This window comes from Ruditapes philippinarum, unplaced genomic scaffold (assembly GCF_026571515.1).
Source record: "Ruditapes philippinarum isolate M1 unplaced genomic scaffold, ASM2657151v2 ctg15538_1_1_1_1, whole genome shotgun sequence".
In the NCBI taxonomy this organism is placed as follows: domain Eukaryota; kingdom Metazoa; phylum Mollusca; class Bivalvia; order Venerida; family Veneridae; genus Ruditapes; species Ruditapes philippinarum.
In genome coordinates this window covers 11,629-38,313 of record NW_026866793.1, presented here as the reverse complement: position 1 = coordinate 38,313, position 26,685 = coordinate 11,629, and the positions used below count along the sequence as shown (strand labels likewise).

The 26,685-nt window shown below is 30.9% G+C and overlaps 1 protein-coding gene across 1 annotated transcript; it reads left to right on the top strand.

The window, feature by feature from the left end:
* Positions 1-4,011: 4,011 nt before the first annotated feature.
* Positions 4,012-5,935, top strand: LOC132733740 (GTPase IMAP family member 7-like). Its single transcript, XM_060720414.1, has one exon. It carries the CDS (start codon positions 4,033-4,035, stop codon positions 5,005-5,007), a length of 975 nt encoding a protein of 324 aa, XP_060576397.1. The 5' UTR covers positions 4,012-4,032; the 3' UTR covers positions 5,008-5,935.
* The last annotated feature ends 20,750 nt before the right edge of the window (positions 5,936-26,685 follow it).

The following is a 26,685-nucleotide window of genomic DNA, read 5'->3' as shown; positions in this document are numbered from 1 at the left end:
TTCAGTCCAAAGCTGTCAGAATAAACATACAGTTTCACTGTAGATATTTTTTTACAAAGAGTTAATGTTTTCCTACAGCGAGACACTGAAACGTATCCAATTTCAATGTAAACCTATTGATATGTGTATGTTAAACTCTCTATACATTTAAAGGTCAAAATCGGTACAACAGAAAATATTTGAGTTTTGAGAGAGATTTTACATGAGTTAGGAGAGGCACGCTGATAGTGTGTAGCGGTTATTTTTTTGTTGAGAAGAGAATTTGTTGTTTTGAAGGGAGTTTTGTTGATTTGTTGAAGTTGATTGAATATTATTATGGTGATCTTAATTAATCAGGGTTTATTGGTTGTAATTAGTTGTTTTGGTTTTTTGAGTTATACTGTTTGGTAATAAATATTTGCTTGAAATTGGTTGAATGTTTGTCTGGTCAAGATTATTTAAGTTGATGCTTTCTTTTGAGGATATATGTAAATATTCGGTGCTTTAGTTTGCTTTTCTGATGCTGATTAGATTTTGTAAAGTTAATACTGTTGGTTGAATGTTTATGGTTTATAGTGTATTTTAGAGTTGTAAAAAAATAGTCATTTCTGTGTTCTTCATTTTGTGGTGATTTTATTGTTTTGTTTGATTATGAGTTGTTTAGAGCTTGGGCTCGCCAGGTGTCTAGTATTGTTTCGTTTAAAAGACGTATACGTTAAAAGATATTTCGTATAAATGGTTGATAAATGACGTGTGTTTTTTTAGGGTGTAAATAATGATCAGAGTTCCTTGTTTTGGGTGTAAAACATAATCAGAGTTTGTTGTTTAAATGTATATATGGATTTGAGATAGAAAAAAGATAAAATACCTAAAAAAAAGTGTTAACTAAGCAATTACACGCTAGTTTTCCAACTGGGAATATTTCAATTTTATGTCAGGCGGTGCTACCTAGCCCCCATATCTTGGAAATTGGTTCTAGTAATTTTTACTAAATCTTTCCGTAGATTAAATAACATCAAGGCAGACATTTCTCCTGACAAAGTCGAACAACTGGTTTACCATCATTAACATCCTCTTGACAAATGGGACATTTCTCCATCTACAACCGCACAGGAATTGATAGAATAATTTCTCAACGTATAATACATGTAGCAAAACTGTGTGTGGTAACATATTATGTTTTGTTTTGCTTTAATCTGGTCAATCACAAAATAGAAAATGTTTGTAAAAACCTTAATAACAGATTATAATATAATAAAAATTATATATTTGTATCCTCATGTTTAAAGGCTGATTTCATTATGTTTTACATCGTATTTATAACATACAGCTGTGCTTTGTTCCATTATGAGCTATAATGGTTGTAAAAATTAGGCAAAATGTATTCTTACGATTTTTACTTCTTGTCCCTCAAAGATTCAGAAAGATATAAAGGCTAAACTGCAATACCTGAAATTACAATAAAATCTTAATTAATTTTATCATGAAATATGTGATTCTTACATGTATAAATTAATCTACTCAACAAAAATCTCACATTACATCAGACCTATTATAATAATCGTATAATAATTCATTTCATGAAATAAAAGCAGACGTTTTGATGCACAAATGCATAAGACAAAAGTAAAGCAATATTTAACTAACATTCTCTTACTTGGAAGACATCTCCACTATTTTTCTATTTCAATCTGTATGCACACACCTGATGCAAATTATCACCTTAAAGTTTAATATATAACAAATAAATAAAATTATGCCTTTTTCAGAATTATGTTATCCTATGTTTATAAAAAAAAATTATTGAAATAATAGCTGATTCTTTTCAGATGAGAACATTATATTAACTGGTAACTTACTTAATATCATAAAATTAAAGACTGAAGTTAAAAATTTAGTATGCAGAAAAATTGACTTGTGAAATAAAATTGCTATTTACGTGTTTCATAAAAATGCGACTTGTCTAATATGAATAAAATTTTCATGGAACAACGTGGAACTTAAGTTACTTGAAAATAAATAAAGTACTTGACTTGGATAACTTTAGACATACATTTTCCAGTTTAATTTTGCAATCTCTTCTAAAGTTTTTTATTTTAATATATATTCACATAAAATGCAATTTTTCCACCTGAAATAAACAAAACATTTGATATAGTCAATATTTTACATTTTTGTAGATATTGCACGAGCTAATTTATGACTTATTTGCGCTTCCGTAGAAAACATTGGAACAGACCCTATATTACTTTTGCATTTCTTGAAATATTTTACGATATCAATAAAGCATCTACACACCATTATTCTTTATAAGTACTTAAAGTATTATATTTTATCTAAGATGCGAATTACTTCGCATAACAATGTCATTGCTTTCGCATGACACAAAAAGAATTTCTGTTGCGTTTAGTTCTATCACTTACGCTTCTTTTGTCGGACTATCTCCTTTATTTCTTCTATTTGCCGATACAAAGATATTTTACAGGCGAAATGAAATATTTACTAGTAAATCAATAGATACCATGTGAATACTCGTTGACTTTTTCATTTTTGCATTGCTCGTAATACACGGATACGAACGTAATGTAGTTGTAGTTCATATAAGGGCTGATTTAAAAAAAAATGATATAATTGACTTGTCAATATTGCGTTATTTGATTAAATTGAGTCTAGCATTGGATGATATTGCTTATTATTTACCAAGTGTCCTTCCCTTATGTCCTTAAAGAGAAATTATTTAAACACACACCAAATAAAATATCAATGTTTTTTTTAAACTTATGTGTGGAAATAGTTTAAACAGATCGTTGATAATGTATCATGAAAAATTTGACCGATGCATGCATACTTTCCGTCCCATAACGCGACGTGATGGGCCTGACAGAAGAGGATAAAATCAGCAAATACAAAGTGATTATCATTTAATATTTTACCTAACATGGACTCGAATCGGGACTGTCGGAATACTTTTCAGCGGCTCTAATGACTGAGCTATCTGGTCGCTTACTTATCTTTTTTTCTCCACCGTGATATTTTGAAATAAGTCCTCGAACTGAGCAACGTAAATCAATTCTGAGAATAGTACACTAAATACAGGCCCGCCCGCATCCGGACGATAAAACAAGAATGTGCAGTCTTGTACTGTCATTTAGCAGCTCTACCGACTGAACTATCCGGCCGATAATACATATTCACTCCTAAAAAGTGAACAGTTTTAAACCTTGTTGATGTTGATTAGATAAATATAACTTTATGATTATAAGAATAATCAATGTCTTCATATTTTAATTTAAACCGGACATGGTTAATTCTAAACCATTGGAGGTAACACAAAAATACTGTAAGTTATAAAAGATTGCTCAACGGAGACACCTGAATTAAGACTGTTAAATTAAATTAACTTAATTTTCTTAATGAATTTGAAGATGGCCATATCCCGCTTTATTCATTTATCATTTTTCTTTTTTAATCGAAGTCATATACAACAGGGATTTTACTCAATTCAAGCATGTTTTTATGTAACTTGGATAACATTTTTTTTGAATATAACGCAAGGTACCCTGGTGGCTTTATCGTCCATTTAAATACTATTGTATTTTTTCATGAACGAGATAAGGTTACAGAAAAGGCGTATTGTAAATAAATGACCATGCATTGTTACTCCCCTTTGATAAATGATCGACATTTACACCTCACTTTTTGGGGGGGGGGGGGGGGTGGGGGTGTTATGAATAAATATATAAATATCAGGTAAAAGGTTTTTACACTCATAAATTTAGCTACATTTATTTTAAGTCTTTGAAAAATTAAAATGAAATGTAGACATTTGTCGATAAGCACAAACATTTATAATATCCGTTTATTCAAATATTCGATATACGTTCATTATCGGTATTATAGTTCAGTAGACGCTCATTATTTGAAATGAAACGGTTTCATGTCGTTTAAGACGCTTTTTTAAGGATAAAGTATAGATATGATTTGATATGATAAAATAAACATAATTTTGTAATATTTTATAATTTTAGAATGCACTCTACAGCCCGACAAAATATGACTCCTATCAACGGATTAAAAATTATAATCGTTGGCAAGACTGGTAACGGAAAGAGTTCTTTAGGAAACACGCTACTTCAAGGAAAGGTATTTTTTGAGTCCGATGACTTCAATGCTGCAACTGCGGAATGTCAACTTGAACAGAATATACCAGGATTAACTGTCGTTGATACACCTGGTTTGTTTGGTATCATGGAAACTGACAAAAATGTAAAGCAAATACGATCTAATGCTTTATCTATAATAAGATCATTAGATATCTGTTGTCAACCTCATGCCTTTCTATTTACTTTGAACGGCGCGTGTCGTTTCACGGATGAAGAGTTGTCGGTAATTGATGTTTTAACAATTATATTTGGGAAAGAATGGATCGATCATGCTATAGTTATTGTGACTCACATCGGAAACGATGTTAAGGAATCTGATTTTAAAAAAAAGTGGAACAGATGTGAGAAACTTAAAAAATTTGTAAAAGACTGTAATGGACGAATATGTAGAATAGATAACAGAAACCCACAAGAAGAACATGTAAGTAGAATCCTGCATTTTGTAAATCAGGTATCACTAAACGGTAAACGTCCGTATTCTGCTAAGTACATAGATTGCAGAAAAAAAGTTCTTCAAAACGAAGACAAACTTGAAGAGTATAATGGAATGCCATCACATCTCATTATAAAAGAAATAGCTCAAGACATTCAAACGATGATAGCAAATGAAATTAAAAATGAAGAATTACACAGGCGGCTTTTACAGCAGGAAAAAGAAGAAAAAGAGAAACTAGCTAAATTAGCTGCATTTGAAATGGAAAAGAAAATATCAAAAACTGTGTCCACGATTACAGCATCGGGATTATCAGCAGCCTCAGTCGCATGTATAGCATATGCTGCTTCGCCTTTTGCAATAGCTTTTTGTTGTGGAGGTGCAGTTGTTGCTATTGGCATTTCAATTTTTACATGGCGTCGGAATTTATAACTGTTTATGTTTTTTCTTTCTCTTTAAGGTATGAGCCCCCTAATGGGCACTATAAGGAACTATAACATTAACAATATAGGTCAGTTTAAAGGACACCTGTAGGCAAAATTTTAACAAAGTTTACCGTATGGTTTACGAGTTCTGGGGATTTTTCTTTATTAAAACTTGGCTATCAGAAGGCTTTTTTTTCAGAAATGAGAATTTCTAAATAATCTAGAAAAATCTATAATATAATAATTATGAAATAATGTTTTCCTATTGTACATTATTAAGAAACAAAGAATAGCATTCCTTTAACAAAGGACACAAACAAAATTATTGTTTCTACTCAAATTCTTTGAAACATGTATACAAATGTTACCCTACCCATCCATTTTAGTTTTTTGAACAATTTTCTACTTGGCGGGTCTTATTCAAAATATCCTTAAAATTTACCAAACTCAGGGATTGTTTTCAAAATGTGCCTCAAATTTCTTAAAAGTATACTGGTTTGGCTTGTCAAATATAAAATACTTTTACAGTCTAGTTTTTTTAATTTTATTAGACTTTAGAAAAATCAGGTTCCATATTTGATAATAAATTTGGCATATTTAAGCAAAAAATACCAATAATAATTATCTAATTAAAATGAAACATTTTTTTTCTTCTAAAAGTGATCCAAGAAACACATAGATAATGTTCAAAGACAAAAGAAAGAAAGAAAAACATTGCCTTTTCGTGGGCTTGAACCCACGCCACGTTTGAATACTCTTCTTAGTGGAGGTAACGCTGGTCATAACGTTGGTCATAACTTAATATTTGTTATGTCTTGCAAAGACGTAAAAATTGTCATCTGAAGGTACTTTTTGACTGAAATGGAATGTATAATAGCACGATATTTCTGTCATGACAGCTTGTAACAATATTCTTTTATTAGCTAATCTCAGCTTGCTTATTTTTCACAATGTTTGTTTTTTTCTGTTTCTGTCCTTTTCCATTTTTTTTTGTGTTTACTTTCATTTTTTTTGTCTTCAGAACTCAGAGGAAGAAATTTATTTAGTGAGCATTATTTAATTGGTTATGATCGTAGGGCATATTTTTATAATAGACCTTATATTGCTATGTATATCAAAAGTATATATTCATTACACATTATTGAAGATTAAACACTTTGTTTTTGTTTACATCTAAAACTAAGTAGTCGAACTACTTTCTATAGGTTATAATGTATAATGCTAGGCGAGGATGTTCCGATTGGTATTCTTTACTCGGAGGGATTGATGACTTTATAATGAGCAAAATGATTGTTTTATTTCAAATAGTCCTTGCAGTCCTTATTTGTATTTTACCTTTTGTCACGACTACACAAAACATGTGTTTATGCAGCTAAGCAGTACACAAAAGTATACTTTGCCAATATGTTATGCTATAAAACAATTAACGATCATCAATAATTAACACGATTCGAATTAGTGGGTGGGGAGCGGTCTCGTAAAATAAATGTTGAGAGTTGAATTCAACTATTGACATTCAGCTCAGCATTTGTTTGTTTTTATCAGTAAATTATATCAATTTAAAACAATTGATGAGCCAGACAATCATTTGTTATTCGTTTGTAGACAACCATTACTGTCTCATATTTTTCACAATGTTTGTTTTTTCTGTTTCTGTCCTTTTCCATTTTTTTGTGTTTACTTTCATTTTTTTTTGTCTTCAGAACTCAGAGGAAGAAATTTATTTAGTGAGCATTATTTAATTGGTTATGATCGTAGGGCATATTTTTATAATAGACCTTATATTGCTATGTATATCAAAAGTATATATTCATTACACATTATTGAAGATTAAACACTTTGTTTTTGTTTACATCTAAAACTAAGTAGTCGAACTACTTTCTATAGGTTATAATGTATAATGCTAGGCGAGGATGTTCCGATTGGTATTCTTTACTCGGAGGGATTGATGACTTTATAATGAGCAAAATGATTGTTTTATTTCAAATAGTCCTTGCAGTCCTTATTTGTATTTTACCTTTTGTCGTGACTACACAAAACATGTGTTTATGCAGCTAAGCAGTACACAAAAGTTTACTTTGCCAATATGTTATGCTATAAAACAATTAACGATCATCAATAATTAACACGATTCGAATTAGTGGGTGGGGAGCGGTCTCGTAAGATTTACAAAGCGTTTAAGTAAACGAGTGCCCATTAATCATTCAGATAAGTTTGGCCCCTTTTATCTTACTGTTTTTAGAGTATCGTCTATAAACGTGAAACAGAGTAAATAATTCATTTCAAGATGATAATTGGTCATTTTGAAGGTATACTGAGTGGATTCCAAGTAAACAATAAACTGAACATACAAATGGTACGATTAGCAATCCCTCAAAGTTACTATTTCAACACACTGACACTGTTACTGACATATTGAGTGTTGAAATAACATGATTAAACCATGACAAATTTATTTCCTTTATATGTTCTTTATCATAATTGTATTAAACATTGTTTCAAAATAAACGTTACATCGAAATGAAAAATTTTAACCTGGCCGATTGAAAGAATAAAAGTCGTGTTTCGTTTCATTTGATGGACAAAGTTGTTTCTTTTCGACTCCATATAATCTGTACATGGCTTTAAAAACGTATTCAAGTTTAGCATGGTATGCCTGATCATCAGTTCTTGCGATAGAAAACACAACAAACGATACATAATACTATATTGAACAGTACAAATAATGCGGTAATAATGTACAGCTATGCATTACGTGATATAAGTTACAGAAATGTATTACGTGATATGAATAGCAATTATGTATTACATGCAATGACTAACAGTTATGCATTACGTGATATATTACAGTTATGTGTTTCGTGATATACTAAACAGTTACGAAAAACATGATATGAATTACAGTTATGTATAAAGTAGAAGAATTAGAGTTATATGTTGCGTGATTTAGATAACAGTTCGGTACAAGGAGTCATAACTCAATTACATACATTGTGCTAGGATGGGATTATGAATTAATGAAAACAAGTTAAATGTTGATGCTGCACATCAAAGAAGTCGCCAAATGATGTGAACAGTCACAACTAATGTACAAAATCAGAATTGAAAATCGTTCTATATTACAGCTGAATATCCGAAGCACTAATTAATTTTTTCTCCATGTTCTTGGTATGTGTCTGATTTTCTGAAATGTTTGTCTGTTGCAACAAAGATTAAAACGTCTGGTTGAAGCAAAATAAATTTGATAGCAAGTCAAATTGAAATGATTGGTTATATTAAAATGAATTCAAGACAATATGTGCCGAGAATATGGCAGAATATAGCCATTTAAATATTGGTTCGCATTGCATAATGTTCAACTGATTTTGAGGACGAACAGTCTGTTATTTTACAAATATCGAAAATATGTCTGTTATATCAAATAATAGTTATAATCAATTCTTTGTAACGTATTGTCTACTTATTTATAAAAGATTAAACTACTTGAATAAACAAAAGATTGCATATTCGCCTAGAAAAAAAATCTAGGCAAAAGAGAACAATCGTCGGTCACAGAAGAATCCTTCAAAATAGCCACTTACAAATATTTGTGATACGTTTTAAAACAAACGTCGCACACGTTTTGCTTGTTTTGCAAAAAATATTTCCGCTGCAAATAATCACCGTTGCGTATTTTAGTGATACCTCTTGTTCTCTGCCCGTCATTAGACTATAGACGGGTCTGTGTTAAGCTAAGGGTTAAGGGAGAACCGCCTCTCTGATAGTGGGCCAAGTTAAGGCTTTGTAACTTGTAATTTAATAACTCGTCAAGTTATATTGATCCTAATTGTCCTGGTTTCCTCCCCCATCCCCGTCAACGAAGACTAAATGCTAGCATATTGAATTTGGCGACAATTTAAGGCGGAGACGAACTTCAACAGAGGCGGAGCGAATGAAGTGAGTGACACTGCTTCAGTCGTTACCTCTCTCAACGGTTAAGCTTTAGAACGATCGACTAAAGACTGGCTCATTGGCACGTTATTTATTAAGATAAAATTAGATGATAATAAAAAGAATATGACATGCAAACATGAAACTATCACTTCAGTTAAACGTTTATTTTAATCCCTTAAACTTCTGTGACATGTTGTACATCAGAAAAAGCTATTTTTATTAGAAAATTTGAAAACAATGTGATTTTGATAAAACAAAAAATGCACAAAATCAAGTCTAAAATTTTCCCCATTGCTATACGGACAAATGCATATCTACTAGACGGCGCGTGCACGGGCCGTCTAATAACGTGAATAACAGTAAATGTATTACATCATATGGATTACACTAATGCATTACGTGATATGTTAATGAGTTTTATATAACATTATCTCATTATCTCATTATTTGACAGAACTTTGTTACTTTAATTACAATCAGAATATAATGAAACAGAAATGAAAGCGAGGCTAGATAGGGTGCGATATATATTTGGACTTTTTGTTCTGAAAACGATATTAAATGGATGAGATTTGATACAGTACACATTTCTTATGAAACATCCAAGTGATATAATGATAGAAAGTGAATTGGTTATATTTAATTTGCAATGTGCTAGATAATTGATGATATTGGTGACATTAATCATACATTGGCTGTAAATGTTTTGGTTACTGTTGTACTATGTACATGTATATTAGAATTATTTACAAGTTTAAATATCTCGACATATCCGTGTACTTGATGCCATTTTAAAGCAGCATGTCTCCAGATCCATGCTACTTTTGTTGAAAAATGTTTAACATGTATCAAAAAATGAAATATTTTTAAGTGGACAAATAAAGTAACTTAACGCTGCAAATAACGCTTTAAGTCACAACACTAACCAAAAGAAAATAGGTCAGAATTAGCAAAATTAGTCCTTTTTCGTTAGTCACGCATTAGAAGTATAGTAATAATTTAATAAATACTGTAAAATGAGCCATTAATTGCATATGAATTATTTTTGAATATTTTTACTCTTTAGAATCTTAACACATTTTTCTCAACATTGATTAAAATGCTTCTCTAGAGGCACGTGGCTGTAAAAGAGGGTTGCTCGTTTAAACGCTTTATTCTAAATTGGAATAATGTAATAAATACATGTCATGTATTTTACTTTCATTGTTAAGATTGATGTTCTTTCTACTAAAAAAAACCTTCTTTTGTTTAATCCATATAGTGCAAAATATGACAATAAAGATACAGATCAGGAAACATAAAAGTACACTACTTGCATAATTCACGATGGACAACTGTAAAAAATACACTACGCAAATAATGAAAAAGGTCAGCTCTAACAACTGCGCTTTTATAATTGTATATTTACAATCAAAATGTAATCAAAGCAGATAGCAGTGCCAATGATAATCATTTACCTTCCCGATACCTTGCTTAATAAATAAAACTTTCCAATTGGCAAATTGTTTATAATATTATTCAATATTAGAAGTTTTTCTTTTTTAAAAAATCACCAAATAATAGTTAAAACATGAAACAAGTAAAACTACTACCAATACAATTGTTTTTCAATGTAATATGTACATGAAATATTTTCCTTCTTCCTCGACGTTTTTTTCTTTTTTTGTTTAAATTTCTTTCATTTGTTATTGCCTATCATGAAATTTTGTTTGTCATGTAATTAACGGAAAGAAAAATATCTAATCAGTAAATACTAAACTACAATAAAAGTTGATTATCTCTGCTGAAGTAAGATCAAGGTGGAAACCTGGGGATGGATCGTACATTTAAATCAATATTTTTGTGCATTCAATGAATAAATTAACTGTACAAATCAATTAAATATTTTATTTTTTATACATAATTTTATGTAAAAAGTATTTTTTCTATAATATTTTTATTTCTTGTTATAGTTTATACTTATGTTACTAGAACTTGTTGTCCACCCAATTTGCTTTTTTATAAACTTATTATTTGTATAATAATACTCAGGACCTTTCGGGAGTTAAAAATTAAAACTGTTCAATAGAATTTCCTAAACTTGGCATGTTGTTAGAATATTTTAAGCAAAACATAAAACTTTGAGGGTAACCTTCTTTGTTATTGAGTTATCTACCTCTGAAATGGACTTTTTGTTGAAATCAAGGGCAGATAATTCACAATGAAGGTATCAAATACCTTGTTTTGCTTAATGTATTTAGTTTACTAATGTTTAAGTATATGTGCAAAATATAAATTAAAATGAAGAGCGGATTGGCTTTTTCCCCTATCTTCCATTTTTAATGATTTTTTATCCCCTATATATACAAACTGAAAAACTTAAACAGAAATAAGATACGGAATTACCTGTTATGTATGTATTGTGATCAACAATAAAAAGAAAAACAAAATCCAGATGTAAAAACAAGTTTTATAGACATACCTATAGTTATCTGCCCTTGAAATGACCTCAAATAAGTTAACACTTCTGTTTCAGGGGTACACAAGTAAAAACGACCCCCAAAATGTTTTCGCTTAAATGTTTTCAGAAATTCAATTGAACATTTTTATTTGTTTTTAATGTTTTTGTGAAAACTTCCCTAAACGTTCTTACTGTGTATTTACTGTAATAAATATGTTTAAACTGAACATTTTTACGTTGACTTTTTTTTGAAGAAAAACTATTGGGGCAGTTGTATTAGAACTATTACGAAAAGTCGTTTTATAAATTATATTCATACACGATACAGTTATAGTTTTAATCACCGTAGGTACAATTAAACAGAGTTGAAATACAAAATTCATAGATGATTTGTTATCTTGGTAAACAATAAAAATGTCATTATTTTGTAGTACCAGTGTACCGCACCAGCTGGTGTACATCAATTTCATTTATTTTTATATACTATTTTAACGATGTGTAAACAAAATTTAGATTATAACGCTTGACTGAATTCTATTTGCTTACAAATTTTACATATTTTGTCATTTCACATTATTGTCAAGTACTCTTAAGAGGTGTATAATCCTTTCAAGTATGACTGTAATAAGTCATTATGGTTTCACAACACGAAAAGTACTTATAGTACGAATATAATCATAACCTGTGCGTGATGAAAACTTTGAAAATATATACTCTTGACATAAAGGTAGTATACCTTCTTTTTTCTTTGGATTTAGATCAGGAAGAGGGAACAAAATTGTATTTGTGATGAATAGCAGTAAACAATTTTAGAAAAAAATGACAAAGCCACATAGTTTTGCCGTGCTACTTGAAACGATATCATGTTCGTGGTATGCTGAAGATAACATTGTTCTTTAAATTCCTGCTTCTGCAAACAACGCAATACGTGCACGTATTTTGAGGTTGGTCATGTGAAGGATTTAGGAATTTAATTTGCACTCGTTGTCTTAAAACCTATGATTTATATGCTATATGTACCTAATGGTTCTGCAGTGGGCCATTATTGTTTGCTTTTATTATTAATACAAATAGTAACTTCAAAATGTTATAATACAATGTTTGTAGTTTTGTGACATTTATAGAGAATAAAAGGCATGATTTTACAAGAGCGTATACATGTATGTGTGACTTTCCTGTGCTTTGTATTTATGAAAATAATGATTCATCTTATCAATCATATAATTTGACTGTCGTTTTATTTACAATAAATAGAGAAAAAACGTCTAGATTGTCTTATGTACAACAGGTACAAGATGTGCCATTAGTTCAAAATATATTAAGAACTAGTATTGTTTATATCCTTTGATACATTTACTGTTTTTTCTTTTTTACTTGAGTTCCCATCTTCCCCATTGTCACCAATGTTTTTAACAATATGAAAAGAAATTCTCGTCTTTCTTTTTCACTGTGTAAATAAAATTTTTAGTAAAATATTAAAATGTCCTTAATTCCCAAATTGAAAAGACAAAAAAAAACAATGACCAAACTTGATTACATAATTAATCTTTTGTTGTTGTCAGTTGGTCTGTTTTTATTCTTGAAAATCAATCCAAATGAAAAGGTTTATGACAACTTTAACTTTAAATGATTCAACTAAGGTGTTTTGATATGACTGGGCTTAAAGTAAACAAGATGATTAATGCCTCATTTCATTTACGTTTTGAGCAATCAGTTGAGTGCTCAATTTCAGATTATTATTCTTTTTCAGAATAATTATTTTAATTGTGACAAAAGACGAACATTGGGAACCGATGCCAAGCTTTCACTCAAATTGGGATAAGAATAGAACAAAATACGATTTATTTCTGAGAAAAATTGCTTAGTTATCTTTCAAATATCGTACTGTCTTAAGTGCTTAAGCAGATCTTTAAATGAATTTCAAAATAAAAATTTCATTGGATGTCATTGGAAAAACTAAAATCAGAATGTTGAAATGTATCAAACTTGCAAGGTATATTTAAGCGACTGACTTAGAAAACAGGGCTAGAATTTATTTGACCCAGTTACATTTCCACTATAATTCGACTACAAACAAAACTTGAGGGTTGCTGGTTCGTGTTGTTTAAAATGCTGTAGACACTAAAATATGATCCCGATACACAGTCCATCTTATCAACATTTCAACACATACTTAGCACACATATATTAAAGTACTAGCATAGCAACGAGCCCTGAAAACACACATATATCTAAGGCATATTAGGCACCATTACATACTGAAATATATGAAACAACGCATAATACATCTTTAAATATAACAAATCCATTATATCAACAGATCAGTCTATATGAATATTCTAAGAATAATACATTTTCTTAATATATCGTTGATACACAAAATACATATCTGAATACATTACCAGCCTATTGCGCTTGCATCTAGTGACCACTTTACCATTTATTTATTATTAACAAGAAATGCATCATTATCTTAAAAATATAAGTTGTTCCAAAATATATTATACAATTATTAACTAGTGAGCCATTGAATATGATATTCACCGGCAGATGACATATTAACCGAGGGGATAACTGAGGTCAATATGACTTCTGCCGGTGAATAATCACATCATATTCAATGACTCACTAGTCAATAATTGTTTTATGATATGAATTTGCTAAGAAATAAAAAAAATCACAAAAAGTACAACCTAATATACATGTACAAATTTTGCATCCTTGAAGCGCGAGAAAAAAGACGCACGTGTTAGTCGTGCAACGACTACGCGAACACTGCGCATACAAAAATAATTCAAGTTTACTCTCATCACTGTGGTGTAGCCTTAAAGTATAATAGTAAAGTAATGATATTCTAATCGAAAACTATGCCACAAAATACAAAAGGCAGCAATTATTTTTTAATTAACATGCGTAATTAAAAGTCAACGGTGTATGATCATTGCATACGAGTCTCAATCTATTTTTAGACTTGGAAAATCCAATTAAGCCAGTGAATATGATACAATATCCAGTAAATATGTTTTATAAGAAGTTCTGTTGTCTGCCGTTCGGACCAATGAGATTGCAGCTATATTTAGATCATATAATATAATTAATTACATAATGAACATAACCTACCTATTGTGGATCAAACTCCTGCTACATCACACCTGCCTCAGTATGCTGGTTATTATGCCGTATACCTGTAAATTACAAATAACAGCGCAATACAGATATAAACAGTGATTTCTATGAAATACTGTAAGACAAGAAAGTATGCTGCCATCTTGAATTATGACACTCATGTATATTACTAATTTGTCAAAATAACTTTTATTAGATCATTAAAATAAGTCTTCATTTAGTTGAATAAATGAATAAAACATACCAATACCAAATTCCTTAAACCTTAATATTTAAATAACAATTTCTAAGTAAGGACAACATACATGTCAAAATATACATGTCATAATGACCATCAACTTCTGATTACACAAAGAATGACACTTACTTTAGGAGGGAAACGTCATGAATGAACCGAAAGCAAATTTGGTCAAAGGGACATAATCACACAAAGTTTAAGATTAAAATCAAACAAGGTTGACATAGTTGTCTTTCTTTGAAAATAACAATAAACCTTGAATACATTAACATACATTCATTTATCAATAACAAGGGCGGCAATTTGTATTATGTCGTATTTTCAATAATGAATTTGACATTATATCGAAATATGTCATTGTTTTACAAATTCACAAATTGACACAATACGACAGTTAAGTATTGATGGAAGCTTAATATACATTAGCTTTTGCAAAATTCTTCTACAGTAGAACCTCCTTTAGGCAGAGTAATTTTTTTAAATAAGGTTTATCCTTTAAGTTAACTCTTTAGTTAAAAACAAAAAGACGAGGGTATTAATCAGAAAGTCAAAAAGCAAACTTGACTTCATCACACATTTAGATTAGCGTATGCAAAGGAAAAAAAACAATAAACCAAATATAATGTATAAATCAGGAAGAAAATGGTACAATATATGACACCATAACCCAATTGTATGTATGCGTATACAAGTAAAGAACTGCGTACATATTTATCTTTGTTGGGGTTGTCCTTGCACTTACACAGTAAAGGTCATATGGCAACGTTTCAGCTTCACTTGTAAGGTGACCCTCCGTGTATTTTTCCAGCAACGAGCGGGCACTTGTTAAGAGATACTGGCGTTCTATGTGCTAGATGGATAGCTTTGTAATATGGCAAAGTTCAAAGTTCCGGGCACGAAAAGAATCAGCGGTAAAAGCAAGTGTTCATATGGCGGTTATCATGGAACTTTCAATGTGACATGTAAGTACCATTCCATGAAAAGCGGCACATTGCCCCCAGGTAAAAACATGTGTGTGCCCTAAACGACAAAACAATGGGCGGAATTAAATAAAATGGAATTATTAAAGGGGATCAGAGGCTACAGAGCCTGCATATCACAGACAAGACGTCAAAAGACAAATTTAAAAAGCAGGCCACATATCCTAAGGGTGATTCAAAAGTATTCAAGTGAGGAATACTGGAACAATACTGGAACCACCCAGCAAGAAAATAGCCGAATAGAAAGAATTAGCTTACCACAAGCACAACAATACTGTCATGCTGAACGATCCTTAAGGATCGGAAGCATAACAATAAAACATAATATTGAATAACTTTCATCAAGTAAAGGATTTGTATCAATTAATAAGCTCAAAATATTTTTTCTCACATTTTCAATTTATTTTAAATGAATGTACACCTTTCATTAACCTCATTGTTTTTAGCTAATTGCATCATTTCCCCGTTTTTGTTATTTACACATTTACAGAAATATGATATTCTTAGCAAAGACGAAGGAAGATATAAATCCTGGGAAATCTAGATAACACATTTCAGTAAAAAATGTGCCTGATAAAAAGGGTCATTTATTTAGCTAATTTAAATGTGACATTTAAGAAGCTTGACTAGGTGTAGATGCGGCCTTAAGTAGTAGTAGTCCGTACAGGCAGTAAAACTATTATAGTAGTCACACATTAAGAGCAGAATTTTATATGAATGTAAAATTCTCATTGAGGGGTCAATAGGTGATGGTGGGGTGTCCATCGCCCCGAGATTTAAAAAATATAAGGTTTTAAAGGCCCATTATGCTTTTATTTGTATTTGTATTTCTTAAAAGCTTTTTAATTTTGGTGTTCTTCTATAGTATCCAAAAAGTTATCATTGGTCAATTACCTGAACCACCTTTTTCATCTGTTGCTTTTTGGCAATAGGTATACAGTCATAGTGAATTAGTATTTTATATGGAAGTACAATACTATACATTGTTTACATGTTAAATTATTTCACATTAATCACTAGTTTATTCAGGTACAGGCATCTTACATTTCTTTAAAACATTATAAAATTCATGTCTGCCTTTTCTAAAGGAGTATGAAAGATTTCCCATTAAAAATGCCTCTGGCGAACGGTTGTTACAGAGCTTACAAAAAAAGTTTGTTGATAAGCTTTATAATATATTTGTAAAAATCACTATCTATAATCCGATCGAGAAACTTGATATTTCACCAGAACATTGCAACAGAGTATATTAATAGTTCTTTGTTTGTTTGACTGGGTTTTACGTCACATCGACACATTATAGGTCATATGGCAACGTTCCAGCTTTACTGGTGGAGAAAGACCTCAGGTGCCCTTCCGTGCATTATTTCAGGCACGAACGGGCACCTGAGTAGAACCACCGACGTTCCGTTAGCTAGCTAGATAGCTTCGTCACAAGAACTGATCCAAGTCCCTGTCGGGATTCGAACCCACAGCGGTGACGGGCTAGTGGTTTGAATTGCGTAAATACAACCTCAACTGACAATATATTGACCAAAAAAACTTTCCCAATTTCTCAAAAACTCAAATACTCTCATGTCTCATGAACTTCAACAATATGACGACTTAGTTCTTTTCAGAAAAATAAAATAATTATGGATAAAAAAGATGCAAAAAAAAGTAAAAGTTAATACCGTATTTTTCTTCAAGTTTAGTGTAACGTTTGTCTCTTTTCACCAAAAAAACTTTCCCAATTTCTCAAAAACTCAAATACTCTCATGTCTCATGAACTTCAACAATATGACGACTTAGTTCTTTTCAGAAAAATAAAATAATTATGGATAAAAAAGATGCAAAAAAATAAAAGTTAATACCGTATATTTCTTCAAGTTTAGTGTAACGTTTGTCTCTTTTCAGCTTGCGTTTCGCCAACGCTTACTTGTTGTTGTTGTACTTGAATTGGTGCCCTCGTGTGGATGTTCATTTTGACGTCAAAAATTGTCACACATCTCTTTTTAGAAACGTTCTCAATTGGAACATTCGATGAACGCTACTGTTCATATTATGTTCTACTTTATAATGTTTTAATTATTAAAGCACCATTACTTATAAAATTGCGTAAATACAACCTCAACTGACAATATATTGACCAAAAAAACTTTCCCAATTTCTCAAAAACTCAAATACTCTCATGTCTCATGAACTTCAACAATATGACGACTTGGCATAATAAACGTGTCTCCTTATATACAAGGAGAAAATCTATATGCGATAATGTAGATTTTTCTGAGTAGTCGGATTATTAAACAAAATGTGTATAGATCTTTTTATGATATATTTTGTTGCTTTATATTTTAATAGGATAGCGAGTAAGTACTGTTGTTTCAAGCAGTGATGAAAGATTTGAACTATACTGCAGATCAACAGAAACTGGAGCAAAATATTTACAGAAAAAAGGAGAGGATGTAATTTCCAGACTTCCATACAGATCTTTGTGGTGTGTTTCCTTAAACAATATTAGGTGGATAATATTTAAATTATAACAATTCAAAATGAGCTTTCATTGTTAATCAAATCATTTTATATTCTATAACTGTTACAAAAATGGCCTGACTTTTTGTCACAAATAAATTGTGTCGTACAAGAGTCGTAGCTATTATTAAGAAATACCTACTTGGTTATTTTCATTTGTGAATATTATCTAGTAAGTCTGGGTATAGAGTTGTAACTGACGTTTTTCTTTTTCAGTATAGCTGAAAATTTCAACTCCGTAAATTCATAAATTAAACTTTGTGAAATTCAATGCATGATTTCATCTTCGTGAAGTTGAAGTCGTGAATTTGTGAAGTTTAATTCGTGAATTCATGAATGTTGAAACCGTTCATTGTGAATTCCGTAGGTTGAGAACGTGTATTCACGAAGTTAAAATTGCAAATTCACGAAGATGAAATCAGGAATTCATGAAGGTGAAATGTCCCTGCCTGTCTTTCGCGTAAAGGCAACAACAGTGACAGACAAGCTGGGACGGTTTTAAAGCAGGAAGAAAACAACACAAACAGTAATAAGCAGCTTCAGAACATGAGAAATAAGGGAGCATCTTTGCAGTGTTTACTTAGAACCTGTTAAAGAAAATGTTTTAAGATAGCATTTTTGACATTAATTAGATAAAATTTCACTTAATATTTCTATTCAGTAAGAAAAAGCATGGAATATGTTGAGACCTCGGCTAAGAAAACTACAAACGTTGAAAAAGCATTTGAAACTCTCATTGAGGGTTGGTTTTATTTAATTAAACATCTAGTGTTAAAAATGTAACATAGTCAAATATGGAGTGAAGTTTGAAACGTTACAACACTATAAAATTCAAAATAATTATGTTTGAAAAAATATATACATGTATTTTATTAATTATATTGGGTAAAGTGCAATGCCACAGGCATATTTTGTATCAATATTAACGTATTCAGATATCCTTTCATTGTGATCATTTATCAAGACTACATTCCAAATTACATGCAGAAAATCTACGAATTAGCATATGACATTAAACAGATAGACCAATATGTTTTGTATTGATACTCTTTTATATTATACTTCATTAGTTAATGTAAACTAAACTAAAGAAATTAAACAATATTATACTTTAAGATACGAGTAATATAAATGAGTTTATATCTGTGTTGTTTTGTTCTCTTATATTTTTCTTACATTTATTTAACTTGAAATATTTGTCATGTGAAGATGTTTATATAGAAGGTTTTTTATATTTATCCCATGTTAATCAAGGAAAGTAAATGAAGATATAATAGTTTAATTTTGAGAATAATTGTAATAAACGTAATTAATCATTCAATGCATTTTTTGCTTTCTGTTTTAATGACATGCACGTAACCTTGATATCAGAAAAGGTTATGCCCGAATTGGCTATATGTGTTTCTTTGGTTGGTTCAGTCGCACTAGCTCTCTCAAGATGATATGAAAACTTCCCAGCTTCGGCGGTGGAGGAAGGCTTTAAATGTCGTATAACAGCGCTGTCGCAAAGACGTGGTTGATTTCGTTAATAAAATAATTGTCAACGCACAAACTAGGCAACCACGTTTATACTGAAACGCTCAAGGAATAACGCAGCATTTTTTAATATAGAATGCAAATGTATGATGGTCGGAAGCGTCCATTTAAAAGCCGTGATATATTTTATCGTCAGTTTATAAGTCGCGTGCAACTTTTCAATCCGCGGGATTTTATCTTGAAATTGCATTAAATCTCACGCCTTATAGAAACTATCGATTTTGTCTGACACACCTTTGTCGAAAAAATCCAGTTTTACGAAAGAAACATTTTCTGTCTACAAAGTAGAATAAGCCATGCAAACACATGTCTACTTTAGGTAGACGATTGCGGCCATTATAACCCGCGATATTGTTTCTATGCATACCTTGTGGTCATACTTTCACAGTGTAACATGGCCAGTGATAGGCTGAAAAAGTAAAAGGAAAACCGTAAGATTCAATGGGACATAAGGTGATTGGAAGAAAATGAAATGTTTTGAAGTATGTAAACTAATTTAGAAATTAACACTGTATTTTTTTCTAAAGAAAATGAAATATTTTATAAGTCTCTATATTAATTGGCAACTTGATTATTTGCATTTATAAAAAGTGTATCTCAGTCCTGTGATCAGCAGAAAATTTCAATGAAAGGGATGGGGGTATTCTCTTTGAAGTTTTCTTGCGAAAATGGTTGGCTACCCCTAGGTAACAAGATCATTTTTATGTGTCAGGCATTTCATTCTCCTAGGAGTATCACTTCTATAGCAGGAAAACTCAATTTTAAGGCAGGACTAGGGACCATTTCTCATAATGTAAGTCTATGAAGAGAGGGAGGAAGATTTTAATTGTCATAATTTTCGCCGCGATATTTAAAAAAAAACCGTTATTGAGGAACCAAAAGTAATAGCCTATAATTTTCCCTTCGACTTAATGTAGAATTTCTTCATTACTTGCAAAACATGTCGTGGATTTGTTCCGGTTCTATAAACGAGGGGTTAAATGTAGAGTAAAACCATGGACCGTACCAGCTATTGGAGTTAAAATGCTCCTTGCTATTCGTTTGCAATAACTGTTATAATATGTCAAGGTTTAAACATTGCAAGTGACGATTTCGGCAGAAAATCTTGTGGTTGTACTGATGATGAATGGGATGATAATGGTGGAGATTAACTTCATGGTACTTACAATGATGATTATGATGGTGGTAATTATTATAGTGATAGTGCTAATTATGATGGTTAAAATGATGATCCTGGGAATAGTAATGGTGGTGGTGATGATGATGGTTTAAATAATGATGGTGGTTGATAAGTAAAGTTGGTGGTACTGATGATGGTGGTTGTGATGGTGGTATTTATGATGATCATAATGATGGTTGTAATTGTCTTCAGGATAATGATAATGCTGGTGATGATGATGTTGTTGTTGTTTATTGTGGTGAGGGTGGAAGTTATGGTGATTGTGGTAAAAATTTTGTTTTTGATGGTAATTATGCTGCTGGTGATTATCGTTATTGTGATAGTGACGATGTTGGCTGCGATAATGATGATTGCAGATGTGACGATGTTGTTGTTAATGATTAAGATAAAGGCGTAGCATTTTACTGTACTTTTAAGTACTTTATTGAAGTTAATAATCACAACGGTAGATGCTCTTTTCATTAGTTTTGTTTATGCTATGGAAGTATGCAATGGAAGTGTGTCTTTCATCCACGTATTCCGATAATACTTATGGTTTACAAATCACCGCATAAACAAACTTGACAACGCTATTATACTGTATAACAAGGCATTCCCCTTTGTATTTTATTAGGTCCGCGGCCGCCAGACAAATGCCACGATTGTTATCAAGCGGGATAGCTTCCTGACATGGTGTAAGTTATTATGAATTTACCAATAAATATTGTGGTGTATACATAAAGTACATTTACTTTTTTCATATGAATATCAATGAGTATCACAAATCAAGTTACGTACTTATCTACATATTCAGCACAGAAAAAAAAAAGATTCATATTTTGCCTAATATATTGTTGTAACCGTTTATAACAAACATTTTTTACTTTGATAAATTGAACAGAGATAAAAAAAACAAGCTTTGAATCACAAGTGTAATAAAAGCATATATTTTAATCGTTCTCTCTATAGGTCTGCCAATCTTTAACATTTTATCATCGGATTTGTTCACAAGAACAAGAACAAGAAAATTTCAGTTATAAGGTATGATTTTTTATACAAACATTCATCAAGATTATTTGTTTATGTCTTATCGTTTAAGAATACTTAAGTTGTATAGTTAAAAGAAGACATCTTTACAATTTAATCGAAACACATAATTGTTCATAATTAAGTTAAAATGTAGAGTAGGAAATAAATTTAAAAAGTGGGAAAATTTATTCAAGTGTACTACATAGTTAATTGTTTCCTATCAGATCTATACAGCTGTCACCATTATTCAAATGTACGTATATTTTAACGAAATAATTCACTTATTGTGTGACTCAATTACTAATTTTTAACCGTTCAGCGTAATAGCGTAGTCGTTGAGTGTTGGCTTTGTCAGTGTAGAGACCGTTGTTCGATTCTTGGAAGAGGTATTTTTTCTTTTCTTTTATTTTTTGTTTTTAGATATTTTTCAAAGAACTGGATTAGTTCTTCGTGAATTTATTTCACACAATTCTATTTGGGAACATTTGGTTTAACACACATTCGCTTTAACAAGTAAAAATAGAGGCAACAGAGTCGTAATTATAGTGATAAATGTGGAATGTAAGAATTTTTATATATAAATATACAAATGAGCCGAAATTGTTAAAAAATGTAGCAAACTGAAATAGAATTAAATTGACAATACTTTTCAATCTGTTTGATGACTGTTAAAATCAAATACATTTAATTTTGCTAAATCGTTATAAGTTTAACTTTAAATTGTACACAATATTAAACTAATAACAGGTTTATAAAAGAGAATATGAAAATGTTTTCTGAAAGCAAAAACCATACAGACTTTAAAAGACAATTCCAGATTTGAACTAAAAAAGAAAGCATTTTATTTACATGAACTCTCCATGCATGTCATAATCTGAACTCTCTTACCTTTACGCTACGCGGATTTACGTGTCTATATTCAATTAAAATCTTCTTTATTTCAGCAAAAATGCAAAAAGTAATAACTGAATAACTTGCACAACCCATTATATCATAATGATTTGACCGATTAATGTAAACGTTATCGTGTTCGACTTATAAGTATTTCACGTGAAAAAAACAAATTTTTGTTCAATATAATAATATACATCCTACGTATATTAATGCAAACTCGTTTTTCTTTGCAAGTCATCTGTTTTTTTTGTTTGTATTTTTATTGTTTTTTTTTGTGAGCTAAGTATTTCACGTGAACAAAACAAATTTTAGTTCAATATAATTATGTACATTATACGTGTACTAATACAAACTCGTTGTTCTTTGGCAAGTTATCAGTGTTCTTGAACGAGTATATGATCAAAACGTTAAGGGGATTTACATTTATGTATATAGAGATAACTACACTAAAAAGTAATAATCAATATATAAATCCTACAGTTAAAGAAGGTATATACAACATGTCATAAAACATAAAATTTGTCATACTGTACGTATAACCTTAGCATGAGTAAAGATAAAATCAAACAAAAGTTTTCAACAAATAGAAACAAATATCATAAGCGAGACCTATATGCTTGTTGTCAATAAATACAGACTGTAATCGCTCAGCTTACATTACATTATAGCGTATGAACTCGAGCATAATTTTATGCCATTACGTGTTCAAATGCCGATTTTTGGTAAATCTCATGTAAGGTCGTATACAAACAAAATGCACAATCGCAACTACTCGGCCCTTTCCGTCAGTCTTCGGATAAGGACCTCGAACACAATAATTTGAATACACAGAACGGATGCGGTATTTCGGTCTACCCTACGCTAAGAAACTAAACATGTAAACAAATAGTAATTTAATGCTGGGAGTTGTTGACAAGTTTATTTCCAATATATGTAGTAAAAGTCCACCTAAAATAAGTGAATTCATAGGTACAAAAGCAAACAATACATTATTTATATATTTATTATTATGGTTGTAGAAACCGAAAGTACAAAAAACCAACCTGTTGACATTTGGTTGGATTTGTTTAAAATTGAACATCAGTGGGCATATTTAAATTACAAATTGTTGTCAGACATATTTCAAGCATAAGAGTATCGGGACAGACATTAGATGTAAAATATATACATTCCTTTTACATAATCTCTGTTTCTGTTTACAGCTGAAACCACGTGGTAGAACTACTTTCAATCCATATTGTTTCCGAGGTTATTATAGATAATAGCCGAGGCAGTTCCGAATGCAAAATACACGGTGCTACGAACTATCTTGTCCAAACATAAAAATCAATATTAAGTATCACTTCTTATAGACTTAACAATTTATACGATAGTTGCATTTACCAAATTTAAACAGATTATAACAACCATTGACCGATGATGACAGTATGCGGATAATGTGTTAGTTTATCAGACCATTTTTTTCCATAACACAAAATAATCAGTTAAGGATAACAAAATCGTCACACAAATAGGACGAAAGTATATTATCTTCAAAATATTCATTAAAAAACATGTGTACCCTTAACAATATAAAGTTTAGCAAAGTTTAAACTCGATTTTTATAAGCGTTCGCTCTAAAGGCTTAATTTATATCAGTGATTTCTAGGTGACTAGGTACCGGTGGCCTAGTGGTTAAGGCGACCGCCTTCGGATCGGGAAGTCGAAGGTTCGATACCCCACGGGGGGAGCGTTAATTGAAGTATGAATGTTTATCGTGGGACTCGTTCTGAAATGACCGCTTCGTGAGACGCGAGGTAGTTACAATGAATGGTTACCGATTTCTATCCGCCTGGCGCCTTGCATAGTGGTAGGAGTTTGGAGGTACATGTTATGCAAGCAAAAGGTATCTCATAAGTCAGAAATGGCTGGCCTTTCAGTAGGGATGACACTATTATAAACAAGACCTTTACCTTTACATTTTATTAAGTGGATGTATAACTGTTAACGCCGTAAAATCGATGTATAAACTAGCTATTTAAACTTATTATGCGACAGGTATATACCAACTGTTGTTAGCCTTATGTTTACTTAAGCTCTACAACGACTTTATCTACATATAGTAGGCTTAGTTTCAATATGATATTATTCATATGTTTATATACTGAGAAAGTACTGAAGAAAATTTTGTTATAATTGTTACAAAATATTTTTCAATTGACAGAGAATGATCATGTTTTTATATATCCGATCTCTTATCAAACTACTTATGTTGATTTCCAAGTTCTTACCGAGTTTATTTTTTTTTAAATCACAGTATTGCTGCGATATAATCAATATAAACGTGACAATATGTGAATATAAAATAGGTTATCAATCTGGAAGTTCTATGAAAACGCACCTTTTGAATCAATATAATACCTTGTAATAATGCACGATGTCGCATTTTACCATTGATACTACACAAACACTATCTAAACTATATATTTGAACATATCAGTTTGTGAGACACTTTTTTTTAAAGGAAATTGATTTACTCTAATACTTCATTGAATATACAAATAAAAACATAAAATGTTCAATTAACAGCATTCAGTTTAATCCTTATTATGTGAAATATGAAGACTTTAAAGTTAATATACTTTCGAGATAATGAGCCGAAACCGTTCTGACATGTGACCTTAGCATTTGACCTAGTGACCCAAAAACCATTAGGAATCATCTACGTGTTATACCCGATCAATATTTGAAACATAAAGACTATAAAATAAATAGTTTTCAAGATAATGGACGGAAACCATTCTGACATTTAAGGCACCTGTGATCTATCTTGCCCTTTGAACAAGTGACTCTAAAATCATTAGTGGTCATCTACTGAATAAGATTAATCAATATGTGAAATATAAAGACTTTGTGATAAATAATGTTTAAGATAATGAACGGAAACCATTCTGACATATAAGGTCCCTGTGACCTAGTGACCCCAAAATCAATAGGGGTCATCTACTATATATGACCAACCAGTATGTGAAATATGAAGACTTTGTGATAAATAGGTTTCATGATAATGAGCGGAAACCATTTTGACATTTAAGGCTCCTGTGACCTTTAACCTAGTAACCCCAGAATCAAAAGGTGTCATTTTATTACTTATTACCAATCATAGATCGTGAGATATGAAGACTTTGTTAGATAACCAGCGGAAACCATGTGGTCTGAAGGACAGACAGACCGACCGACATAAGCAAAACAATAAAGCCCATCTTCTTCGAAGAGGGGGGGGGGGGGGGATAAAATGATCCTGTAAATTATAATCAGTTCAAATCATGTCCATATTTATCCAGAATTTAATGACATTAATATTAAAAGGCAAATCTAAAGGGTCTTAAATTCATTGTTGTAAGACAACTATCAAATCTAAAATATAAAAGGCCATAATAAGTAAAGTCAACTTGCAATGTACCTAATCATTACAAGCAAAGAAAGAAAATCGTTAACGATTTATAATTGAATAACGTAGACTAAGTTTTTATATGTAATGTAAGATTGCAAGTATACACTTAAACTCGATAAAAATATTGCATAAAAAATTCCTGTTTGAAAGTAGAGTAATGCTTATATTTAACATCAGATATTGTTATTTATTCTTAATTTCAAAATAGATGCATACAAATTTATATGTAACCAGGAGTTATGTTCGTGTATAACACATATTGTGACTTTATAAACAGTTATATTACTGTTTTAGGTATGTGCGTCGGCTATATCAAAATTATAAAAGTAAAAGTGACAAGAACAAAAAGTATGTGAAATAATAATACAACTTATTTTTCAGATACATTTAATTCGATTCATTGACT